The sequence below is a fragment of the Polyodon spathula genome, chromosome 10 (assembly GCF_017654505.1).
Source record: "Polyodon spathula isolate WHYD16114869_AA chromosome 10, ASM1765450v1, whole genome shotgun sequence".
NCBI lineage: Eukaryota > Metazoa > Chordata > Actinopteri > Acipenseriformes > Polyodontidae > Polyodon > Polyodon spathula.
The window spans coordinates 34,182,106-34,194,710 of NC_054543.1; the positions used below are offsets into that span (position 1 = coordinate 34,182,106).

General features: G+C 39.4%; 1 protein-coding gene across 1 annotated transcript in view; it reads right to left on the reverse strand.

The window, feature by feature from the left end:
• The window catches only part of LOC121321943 (titin-like), a 170,646-nt gene that overhangs the window by 14,611 nt on the left and 143,430 nt on the right, over positions 1-12,605 (reverse strand). The window contains exons 214-234 of the mRNA XM_041261332.1: positions 12,273-12,569; positions 11,428-12,015; positions 10,784-11,086; positions 10,391-10,687; positions 9,991-10,278; positions 9,525-9,824; positions 9,130-9,432; positions 8,736-9,041; positions 6,872-8,638; positions 6,472-6,765; positions 6,075-6,362; positions 5,696-5,995; positions 3,544-5,610; positions 3,141-3,443; positions 2,746-3,051; positions 2,350-2,640; positions 1,958-2,257; positions 1,559-1,864; positions 1,146-1,451; positions 764-1,045; positions 80-673 (exon numbers count right to left, since the gene is read on the reverse strand). Coding sequence (XP_041117266.1) covers positions 80-673; positions 764-1,045; positions 1,146-1,451; positions 1,559-1,864; positions 1,958-2,257; positions 2,350-2,640; positions 2,746-3,051; positions 3,141-3,443; positions 3,544-5,610; positions 5,696-5,995; positions 6,075-6,362; positions 6,472-6,765; positions 6,872-8,638; positions 8,736-9,041; positions 9,130-9,432; positions 9,525-9,824; positions 9,991-10,278; positions 10,391-10,687; positions 10,784-11,086; positions 11,428-12,015; positions 12,273-12,569 — 10,086 coding nt within the window. The remainder of the gene's footprint in view (positions 1-79; positions 674-763; positions 1,046-1,145; positions 1,452-1,558; positions 1,865-1,957; positions 2,258-2,349; positions 2,641-2,745; positions 3,052-3,140; positions 3,444-3,543; positions 5,611-5,695; positions 5,996-6,074; positions 6,363-6,471; positions 6,766-6,871; positions 8,639-8,735; positions 9,042-9,129; positions 9,433-9,524; positions 9,825-9,990; positions 10,279-10,390; positions 10,688-10,783; positions 11,087-11,427; positions 12,016-12,272; positions 12,570-12,605) is intronic.

Genomic DNA, 12,605 nt, shown 5'->3' on the forward strand with positions numbered 1-12,605 from the left:
ACAAAAAAAGTTTATTTCATTATTACATACTCATTATTTCTTAAGCAATTTAAAATGAAGAATGTAACATTTTAAATACCTCTTTGTTCTTGCACAGTAACTGCTGTCACAATCTCTCTTGGTTCACTGGCACCCTTGCTGTTTGTGGCCCTGACTCTGAACAGGTATTGTTCTAACTCATTAAGTGAAATGATGGTATGGTCCATGACTGATGGTTTAACATTGGCAACCTTCATCCACCTGTCTGTACCAGCCTTGCAAGCTTCAATCACATAACCGGTCAGTCTGCTGCCGCCATCATGAAGAGGTTTCTCCCAGGCCAATGTGACAGTGGATTTGGTAACATCCACCACCTCAAGTTTTTGTGGCACCATAGGAACTTCTGATACCAGAACTGCATCAGCTGTTTCACATGGCTCACCAACACCATAGATGTTTTCAGGCAATACTCTGAAGTAGTACATGGTTCCTTCTGTCAGTCCAGTTATTCTGTACAGTGTCTTGCCACACTTAGTTGTAATTGTCTTGAATGCTCTCATGGAAGCCTCACGTCTCTCAATGATATAGTTGTTGACAGGTGCTCCACCATCAACAGATGGAACATCCCATGTAATAATCACTGAATCTTTAGTAATGTCCTTAACCTTCACTGCTCCAGGTGGGCCAGGTGTATCTAAATAAATTAAAAGTATTTTGTTAAGTTTCTTGCATTTAACTTAATTGAAATTATTGCTTTTCAAATGAACCACATATAATAACTTACCATATACTTTGACAATAACTGTGGCTGCTTTCTTGCCAGATGCATTCTCAGCCTCAATTGTGTATTTACCAGCATCATAACGGTTTACTTTTTCAATTATGAGACAAGTGTAACTGTCAGTTGTGTCAATAAATCCACGACTGGCAAGGTCCACGCCTGGTTTGCTCCAGGTGAGTACTGGGGCAGGTCTTCCGGTCACAGAGATCATTAGCCGTAGAGAACTACCAGCTCTCAAAGTGACAGTCTTCTTCAGGTCATCAGCAAGCTCAAGATCTGGCATTTCTGGGGGGAAGGGATGGTTTTTTTTTTTTTTTAAATTTCAAACTTAAACACTTATTAAACAACACAATACAATTATCTTAGTATCAAACCTGTAACTTACCAATTCTTTCTACTGGTTCAATTTCAGCAGATGATTCACTGAATTCACCAATTCCATTAACATTGACTGCTGCCACTCTAAAGCAATACTTCTTGGCAGATGCGAGATTAGTGACAGTGTACTCTGTATTCCTCACTGTGATTTTAGCATGAGGTCTGTACCATTCATCTGTTCCTTCTTCTTTTATTTCAAGAATATACCCAAGAACATCAACACCACCATCATACATAGGTCTTGTCCATGAAAGGCTTATACTGTGTTTGGTTGTATCAGTAACTCTGGGAATTGAAGGAGCACCTGGAGTATCTGTAAAAATAAAATAATAATAACACACGCAAAACTAAATAATTGGTCCTAAATAAATAATTTGTCCTAAATAAAACTCTTGAATTTATCAGAAACAAGTGACTTACATGTTGGATCCCTACAAGAGACATATAGAGATGATTCACTTGGTTCACTATCACCAGCAGCATTAACAGCAGTTGTACGGAACTGGTAGTCGCAACCTTCCAAAAGGCCAGTGATTTTAAGTCTTGTGTCATAGACTGTATAATCTTTGTTAACTCTTGTCCAGCGCACACTCTTCTTTTCACGCTTGTCTACAAGGTAGTTGCTGATTTCACTTCCGCCGTCTGTTTCTGGCTTTAACCATTCAATAATAACGTGATCCTTTCCAGCGCTTACTATTTCGGGCGCTCCAGGGGCTGACGGTTTAGCTGGTAAACAAAAATAAAAAAGTTAATAATGTGTCCCCTAATATTGCACACTTATAAATTATGAATGTTTTATGGTGCACATATGACACTCACTGAATGAATTTCTAGCAATGATGGGTTCAGACTCAAGTGGCACACCAGATCCATACTTGTTGACACCTCTAACACGGAAGATATATTCGTTGTTCTTTATGAGTCTTGTAACAACACAAGACAGGGTCTTGCACTCAGCCTCTACTATAGCCCAATTCAGCCTGCTAGTCTCACGCCTTTCAACAATGTAGTGGGTAACTGATGATCCTCCATCCTCAGATGGTATTTTCCAGGATACAGTGCATTTCTCTTCTGTTACTCTGCTTATGGTGATCTTATCATCACAAGGTCCAGGTGTATCTGAAGTGAAAAGATTGTTTTAGGTAACATCAACAACTTAATGAGATGGTAAATGCTATATTTATAACAGATGTAATGTTTCTATCACTCACCAAGAACTTTAACACAAACAGAGACCATTTTTATTCCACTGGCATTCTTCACAGTAAGTGTGTACTTTCCACTGTCATATCTGTCACAGAACTTGATAATGGCAAGGGCACGCCTATTGGTGTACTGCAGAGAAATCTTCTCACAGAGTTCCAGTTCCTTTTCTCCCTTAGACCAGAAGACTTTGGGGTCAGGTTTGCCTCCAACAGCAGCATCAAGCACTAGATCTGATCCAGCTCGGATGGTGACAATTTCCCCAAGAAGTTTGCTGTCAAGCTCAGCTTTAGGAGGAGCTAAAAAATTTTAAACAAAAACAAAGACAAGTCAGAAAGTAAACTTTAAAATAAAACCTTGTGTAAAAATATAATTTTATTAAAGGTATGATGGAAATATCTTACTGTATTCAGCTTTGCAGGTGATCGGTCCTGTGGATTCTGATGGAATACTCAGAACTCCAGCTCCATTCTTTGCTATTACACGGAATTCATAAACCTCTCCTTCACCAAGAGCTGTCACAGTGAAGCAAGTATCTGTAACTGTGGTATAGTTACATTTTAGCCAGCGTCCCTCTCCAGTTTCGCTGTATGGCTTGCGTTCCACTATGTACCCCACAATCTTGCTTCCACCATCAGAGAATGGCACAGTCCATTTAAGTGATACTGTGGATCTTGAGAGATCTGTGACCTCTACTTTTCCTGGTGGATCTTTTGACATAAACAGATTTAAAACATATTTTAGTTAAAACTTAGAGAGGATTACATTTAAAAAAAAAATACACTGAGTGAATACTTACCAACTGGATTCTGAGCCATTATAGGTCTGGAAGCCTCACTAGCTTTACTCAAGCCAGCAGCATTCATTGCATATACTCTGAATTGGTACTCCAAGCCTTCTACAAGTGTGCTTGCTCTATAATGGCACTCAAGGCATGGTATGTTATTGTCCTTCACCCAGAGAATGGTATTTCGTTCCTTCCTCTCAATCCAGTAGCCTGTGACCTTGCTACCACCATCATGGTATGGCTCCTCCCAACGCATGGCCATAGAATTTGCACTGACAGAGTACACTTCAGGTCTTGTTGGTGGACTTGGCGGAACTATGGGATTTAAAAAAAAGGATGATTATTTTTCATAGATGATAAACATATAATAAATGTATTTTTTTTATAGACTTCTTTTTTTTTTGGTTACACTTACTGAATGGGTGTTCAGCCACAATTGGCGATGACTCAATAGGCTTGCTTACACCAAATCTGTTTTCAGAACACACTCGGAATGTGTACTCCATGTACTTTGTGAGATGGGTGACTTTGATCTGTGTACGTTTAACGCTGGAATTAACAAGCTGCCAAGCTGTTGAACCAGATTCACGTTTTTCTACAATATAGTTGGTGATTTCTGTTCCACCATCATCTTCAGGTTCTTGCCATGTTAATACACAGGATTCTGATGTGATTGATGATGTTTCAACAGGACCAGTGGCTGGGCCTGGCCTTCCAATAACGTTGACAGTAACAGTGAATGTTCTGACACCCGCAACATTTTCAAGTATAAGATAATATTTCCCAGAGTCACCTCTCATGCTTTCTTTGACAACCATTGTTGTTCTTTCTTTGGTTGTCTTGATGCTGACTCTGTCAGTTTCTTTCAGTTTCATCTCCTCTAGTTTCCATGTTACCTTGGGAACTGGACGTCCACTAATAGGAATATCAATTGTGAATGAGCTTCCAGCTTTGCAGGTAATAAGTTGGTTGGTGATTCCGCTTAGATCTGCTGTAGGCTCAATCTGTGGTTCCTTAATGATGACAGATGAGAAGGATTCTCTTGGCTCACTGAAGCCAGCATCATTTCTAGCCTTGACTCGGAATTCATATTCAGTATTTTCTACCAAGCCTTCAACTGTTAGATTCAGAGATTTAGTCTGACCACCAACAATCCATTTATCTGAGCCCTTTTGTTTAATTTCAACAACATAGCCTGTGATGCGACTGCCACCGTCATGTTCAGGTTTTAGCCAGGCCAAAGTAGCACTGGACTTGGAGGTGTCAATGACATCAAGTCTCTTAGGTGGAGCAGGTTCCTCAGTGGCAATAAGCGGGTCTGGTATTTCTCTTGCCTCACCTGGGCCATACTCATTTTCTGCTATTACTCGGAAGAAATATGGTACACCTTCTGAAAGGTCACCAACTCTGAGGATTTGGCGAGAACATTTACCACTGACCTCTTGCCAACTACGACGACTAGCCTCTCGTTTTTCCACAATGTAATGGTGAATGCGTGCTCCTCCATCATTAGCTGGGGCATCCCACATAAGAGTCACAGATCCTCTTGTCACATCCTTAAAGGTGATTGGTCCTGGTGGTCCAGGAGTGTCCAGGACCTTTACAGTGAATGTAATAGATTTGCTACCACTGTTGTTTTCTAAAGTAAGGGTGTATTTCCCAGCATCATATCTGTTGCAATTCTCTATTGTAAGGGTACTATATGTTTCTGTTGTGTGAACATCAACCCGGAGACTAAGATCTGAATCTGCCTTGGTCCAAGTAGCCAAAGGAACAGGCCTGCCTTGGAATGCAATATGTAGACAAATAGTGCCACCTGATCTAACAATATGTGTCTGTTTAAAACTGGCATCAATGTCAATTTCAGGAGAGGTAAGTCTGTCCACAGCTTTTACTGCGTTAGGAATTACACAGGATTCTCCTTTGCCTGCACCATTAATAGCAGCTACACGGAATTTATATTCTTCACCAGGTTCTAATTCGCTTACAGTAAACTTAGTGTTGATGCAAGTTTCAAGGTTGACTTTGTGCCATTCTTCAAGGCTAGCCTTACACATCTCAATCACATATCCAATAATCGCCAATCCTCCATCAAAGACAGGTGTGGTCCATTCCAAGGATACTGATGTCTTTGTGGTGTCAATGACTTTAACAACAGTAGGGGCGCTTGGTGGACTGGTTGGCTCTCTACATTTTATTAATCTAGATGTGCTGCTTGATGGTCCAACTCCAGCTTCATTTTCAGCCATGACACGGAATTCATATTCATTTCCTTCAGTCAGACCAGTTACTCTTAATCTAGTCTCAGTGATGGATCTCTTGCTTGAAACTTTCACCCATCTTAAGCTCTTCTTTTCACGTCTTTCAAGGATGTAGTGTTTAATTTCATTTCCACCATCGGTTCTTGGTCTTGTCCAAGTGAGTGTAATACTGTCTCCTGTGACATGGGTGGAATCTGGGGTGCCAGGAGCATCTGGGACAGCTGATGAGACATATATAATTAGTTTATTATGTATATCAAATATATGTATTAAAACAATAAAGCATAATTAACATGTTTAACTTACTGTATTGAATCTTTGCAATTATAGGTTCTGATTCCAGTGGTCTGCCAACACCAAACTTGTTAACTGGAGACACTCGGAACTGGTACTCATTGCCTTTAATTAGCTTGGTAGCAGTAAATGTGCAAGCTTCACATTTGTCATCCACAAGTGCCCATGAGATTCTGGTGGTTTCACGTTTTTCAATCACATATTGGGTAACGGAAGCACAACCATCATTTTCAGGAGGGTCCCACCACAATGTGGCCTTTTCTCCAGTGATGTTGGTAAACCGAATTGGTCCACCAGGTGGTCCAGGAGTATCTGAAAAAGATTATTAAAATATGTTATATTAACAACGTATTATTTAATATAAGAAAAAAAAAGAGTAAACCGTAAATACCTTGTACTCTAACAGTAATGTCTTCTTTCTTGACTCCAGAAGCATTCTTGGCTTCAACGCTATACACACCACGGTGTTCTCGACCAGCATCTCTAATAAAGATACTGCTTGAACCAAGCACAGTGGTAATATCAATCATCATCTTCTTGTCAATTTCGTTTCCATCCTTGTACCACGTCACCTGAGGTACTGGACGACCGTAAATGAGAGCTTTAAGTCTAATCTTTTCTCCAGCCTTCACTGTAAGACCTTCAAAGTGTTGTGCTCCAAATTCAATTGTTGGTGGAACTGAAAAATAAAACAATAACAAAAATGTAATTTCATTGTAGACACATTTTTTTTTTCCTTTTTTTCCTTTTTAAATTCTTTTTTTCACATAATCACAGGTAATGCTTACCGTTTTCATCTCTGGTCATGATGTAACCAGATGACTGAGAGGGTGGACTAACAGTTCCAACAGCATTTCTGGCAATTACTCTGAATTCAAATCGGTCACCGGAGGCAAGACCTGAGACTGTGTACTGGCATTCAGAAATATCAGTAAAGTTGCATCTCAGCCAGCGTGCTTTTCCTTGACGTCTTTCTACACTGTAAGCAACAATCCTGCTTCCTCCATCACGTAGTGGTGGTTCCCACTTGAGTGTGACAGTCTCTCTGGTGACATCAATGTAGTCAGGAGTACCAGGTGGATCTGAAAACAGATACACAAATATTAAAATATGCATATTGCCATGCATGACAATTACAGAATGATTCAAATGACAAAAAAGTGCAACTAATATGAAAAAACTTCTTACCAACTGGAGAAACAGCCACTTGGGATTTGCTTGTCTCACTGGAAGGACTTAGACCAGCATTGTTCTCAGCAAAGACCCGGTACTGGTATTCCAGTCCCTCAATAAGACCTGTAATTCTATATTCTCTTCCAGATATTGGTGTTTTATTTACTTTCTGCCACAGAATACTATTTCTTTCCTTCTTCTCAACATGGAATCCTGTAACTTCAGAACCTCCATCATACACCGGGGCGTCCCATTGAATTGACATGCCATCAGAAGTGACATTGTATACAAAAGGTTTTCCTGGTGGACCTGGTGGTCGGTACTGGTGTTTGGCAAATACATCTGGTGAAAGTAGGGCCTCACTTACTCCATATCTGTTTTCTGCACGTACTCTGAATTGATACTCTGCTCCTTTGATTAAGTTGGGAATCTTAAATGTTGTTCTGGACACACTAGAGCAAACCATCTTCCATGCTGTCTGCGATGTTTCTCGTTTTTCTACACTGTAGCAGGTGATTTCTCCACCTCCATCCTCATCAGGAGTATCCCATGAAATAATAATACTTTCTGCTCTGATTTCATCAAATCGGATGGGTCCCTTTGGCTTAGATGGTGGACCAAGAGTTATAACAGTGAAACTAAATGATTTTCTGCTGACAGCATTATCAAGGACTAAAGTGTATTTTCCACCATTATCTTTTCTAACATTCTTAATGCTCAAAGAAACCTTGTTTTCGGTTTTCTTAAAGCGCACTTGTTCACTTTCTTTGAGAGGCAGGTTGTCTTTAAGCCACTGAACAGTTGGTCTTGGTTTACCCTTGTAAGGCAGTTCAATATGGACATTATGACCAATGCGTACGCTGATTTGTCCTCCTGGGATATCAGATAGGTCAGCTTCAGGTTGAATGATGTGGTCCTTTACTGTAATTGGTCCAATCTGAGCATAATCACTCTGTCCCTTTTCATTCTTGGAAGATACTCGGAATTCCATCACTGAAAGTTCTTTAAGTTTAGTTGCTTCAAACTCACCGGTCTTGCTGACACCAGCAAGTGACCATTCCTGTTCATCCTTAAGTTTCTTTTCAATGACATACTCTGTGATGATACTTCCACCATCATAGTCAGGCTTGTTCCACTGTAATATGACTGAAGTCTTAGTAGAGTCCTTCATTGAAAGATCCTTTATGGGACCAGGTATCTCAGTAGCTTTAACTGGTTCTGCTGTCTCACATGGCTCGCCTAATCCGTTTTCATTTTCAGCCAATACACGGAAGAAGAAAGAGGTCTTCTCAGAGAGGCCAGTAATTTTGAATGTGGTGTGAGAGCATTTAGTTGTCACAACAGAATATGCTCTCTTGGTAGCATCTCTCTTTTCAATAACATAGTTGCTAATTTGAGACCCTCCATTGACAAGAGGCGGTTCCCATACAAGAGTAACATTGCCACGAGTAACGTGTTTGACCTGCAATTTTTGGCAAGCACCTGGTGTGTCAAGCACTTTAACATTGACAAATGATGATTTAGGTTCACCGACACCATTTTCAATGGCAAGAACATATTTTCCACTATCATTACGAGTAACCTGTGGGATTGTAAGCATTGTGGATGACTCAGTATTGTGAATATTGTATCTTGGATCATTGCTAATGTTCTTCTCTCCCTTTCTCCAGGTGACAATTGGTGCAGGTCGTCCCTTAAATGGAATCACGATCTCCACATCTTCACCTGCCTTAGCTGTGAACTGAGTTCTGACTGCAATATCAAGATCAATCTCTGGTTCCTCTGTAAAAATGAAATGAGAAGAATGGATTACTTTTTGTTATTATACATACAAAAAGTATGTGTAAATAATTTCATCACCTATACTGTAAATACATACCAAGGACATCCTTAGCTTGAACAGGTTCTGTCATTTCAATTGGATCTCCACTTCCAGCACAGTTGACAGCAGACACAGAGAAGTAGTAGTTCACGCCAGGTTTTAGGTGAGATACAACATACTCTGTAGTTCTCACTTCACCCTTTGAACTGACCACAGTCCAATCTCCTTCGTCACCCTCTCTCTTTTTAACTACATAGTTGGTAACCTCACTGCCTCCATCATACACAGGCTTAACCCATCCAAGAGTTATAGATGATTTAGTTGTGTCAACAACTTTAAGCTTGGTTGGTTCACCTGGTGGGTCTGAAAGGAGAACAATTATACCATGTTACAAATATATATTAGAATAACAGAATATAACATTAAAAAAACAGTTATACATTATTCGTACCAATTGGATTAGCAGCTTTGAAGAAATCAGATGCATCAGAGAATGGTCCTTCTCCAGCTGCGTTGAGAGCACTGACACGGTACTGGTATTCGTTTCCTTCAGTCAAGGCTGATACTTTCTGTCTAGTGTCACGGATAGGTTCTTTCAGGACCTTGAACCATCGCAAGCTCTTCTTCTCACGTTTTTCCAGGATATATCCAGATATGTCACTTCCACCGTCTACAGTAGGCCTGTTCCAGGTCACAGTCATTGTTGACTTGGTAATCATCGCAACTTCAGGCATGCTAGGTTGTCCAGGAGTTACTAAAGAGAAACAAAGCAAAATAGTAAAATTACAGTAAAACAAATTAAAACACACACACACACACACACACATATATATATATAAATCTTACCAAATGCATTCTTAGCAACAATGGGTTCAGATTCCAATGCATCTCCAACGCCATATTTGTTTACACCTCTAACTCTGAAGATGTATTCATTGCCTCTGATAAGCTTCTGCACAGAGACAAGACACTGTTCCTGTTTGTCTGATAAGAGTGTCCAGACCACTCTGCTCGTCTCACGTTTTTCCACTATATAGTGGGTTACAGAGGCACCAGCTTCATCAGCTGGAGGATCCCACATGAATGTTATTTTCTCTGCAGTGACTGTCTTGAACTGAATAGGTCCACCTGGAGGTCCGGGTTTATCTGATTAAAAATAAAATAAAACAAAACATAAGATATAATTTTCCTAACAATTGATTTTATACAGGAGCTAAATGTTTGCTTCATGTTGGTTAATTATACTCCATTGAGTTTATTTTCCAGCAGAAAAATATAATAACATAAAATAATTATTCTTCATAAAACATACCTAGAATTTGTACTCTGATGGTTGCTGATGTAGAGCCCATTGCGTTCTTGAGTCTGAGTTCATAGCTTCCACTATTGGTACGTGCTGCGTCCTTAATAATAACACAAGCTGAATCTGTTGTATTTTCAACTGATACTTGAGCGCTTGTCTCCAACTCTTTGCCATTTTTGTACCATTCAATTGTTGGCAAAGGTTTGCCAGAAATTCCAACTTTAATCCTGACAGCTGAACCAGCCTTGAATTTCACAGTATCTGCATATTCTGGAGGCAAATCAATTTCAGGAGCACCTAAAACAAACAAATACAAATATAAATTTATTATTCAAAGAAATATTTTCAGAGAAAATTGAAATGAAAAAAAAAAATGTACATGATAAATGGCAAAAGATATAAAACTCACCATAAGTGTCTACACATGTGGCTGGACCCGCAATTAATGATGGATTGCTTACAGAGCCTATGGCATTCTTTGCAAAAACTCTGAATTCATATTTTTCATCCTGTGTTAAGCCGGTGACCGTGAATTGCGTTTCAATGACATTGGTGAAGCTACCCTTTGTCCACCTTCCATTGGGAATGTCTCGCTTCTCAACTATGTATCCAGTGATCTTGCTTCCACCATCATAAGCAGGTTTCTGCCATGCAAGGCTGATTGAGTTCTTTGTGATATCAGTCACGCGCACATTTACTGGTGGTTCTGAAACACAAAATTATTCATTTTTCAAAAAACCCATTTGTGAATTACATTAATAAGGCAAACAATAACAAAAACAGTAAACAAATAAATACTAACCACAAGCATCAATTGCAAGGACTGGGTCAGAAGTATGGCTAGCCTTGCCAATACCAGCAGCATTTTCTGCCAATACTCTGAACTCATAGATAAGTCCACCACTAACATTGCTGACTTTGAAGTGGGTCGTACGGATAACTGTCTTGTTAGCTTTCTGCCATAGAATGCTGTTTCTGTCTTTCATCTGTAAATGGTATCCAAATACAGGGTTTCCTCCATCAGTGACGGGTTCATGCCAGCAAACAGTGATGTTCTCTCTCGTGACCATAGTTACCCATGGTGTAGATGGTGGTCCGGGAATTGCTAAAATGAAACAACGATAAAAAAAAAATAATATTTGCAAAAATAATATATTGATTTCATGCACCATTGACAGATAGTATTTTTTGATTTCTTTTAAAAAAGTGTTTTGGTAAGAATATTATTACTTGGACCCTACTTGGTAGAAAGCACAAAAGTAAAAGAAACTTAGTTTCAGAAGCTTAGTTTCAGAAAGAAGCGATTACATTACTGTTTTGAGTAGCTTCTACAGGTTTTATACCAGTAAAATTATCTTATTACTCTCTGGCAATGTGGCTTTGAATTTGCTTCTAAATAGTGCACCTGTGTAAAATAAAAATAAATTGCACAAATAATTAACTTACTGTATGGAAGTTTGACAGTAACACATTGAGAATCAATATGATCACTGATGCCAAATCGGTTCTCAGCCTTAATACGGAACTGGTACTCTTCTCCTGTTGTCAGCTTCATAATCTTGATCATGTTTCTAGCAACTGCGGCAGACACTTCTGACCATGCAGCAGTGCTTGTTTCACGTTTAAGTACAATATAGTTGGTCACTTGACTTCCACCATCATAAACAGGTGGTTGCCAACTTAACGTTACACTGTCCTCTGTGACGTCACTTATAGCAACAGGACCAACTGGAGGTCCGGGTCTATCTAGGACTACAATATTAACAAAGGTCTTAGTTGTTCCACTTGAGTTGGCGGCAGTAATGTCATATCTTCCAGCATCAGCAGCAATGCTCTCTTTGAGGTTAATGATGAGGCCATCTGCAGTTGTCTCTGTGTTAAATCTCATTGTTGACTTTACTGAAACATTGTTCTTAGAGAGTGATATCTTTGGTAGAGGTTTGCCAGAAAGTGGAATTTCAAATTTAAGGTTTGATCCTACTCTGACATAGACTGTATTGTGAGGGAAGTTCTTCATATCAAATTCAGGAGATTCTGGAATCAGACAAATAAACACAAACAAATGTGTGTGAGTGCATGAATAAAGCAAAAAAGTGCTCTCTCAAACATAGTCAAAATTAATAAAATGTTAGTTTAAAATATCTGCTACAAATTAAACCTTTGATTTTGGGAAACAGAACACTAGTCACTGAAATTATGATGGCAAGATGTTAGTCGTATGCAGTGTAGGATTACTTTTTAATAACATAGCACTGAAACAATTAAAAAAATAAATGTATGTGCTAACTTACCAAGTTGATCTTTTACTGTTACAGGGAAAAGCATTTCTTTGGGCTCACTGAGACCAGCCTGGTTTTCTGCATGGACTCTGAAGAAATAATCAACATTCTCCTTAAGGCCACGAACAACATGGTGGGTCATTTTTACAACGGCACACTTAACCCATTTCTGTTGGCCTTTCTCAAGGGCCTCAATTAGGTAACTAGTGATTCTGCTGCCCCCATCATGTTCTGGCTTACTCCAGGAAAGGGAAACACTCTCCTTAGTAACATCAGTAACTCCAAGCCTCTCAGGTGGACTTGGTTTTTCTGAAAGAAATAATTAACACTTATTAGATTAATTTA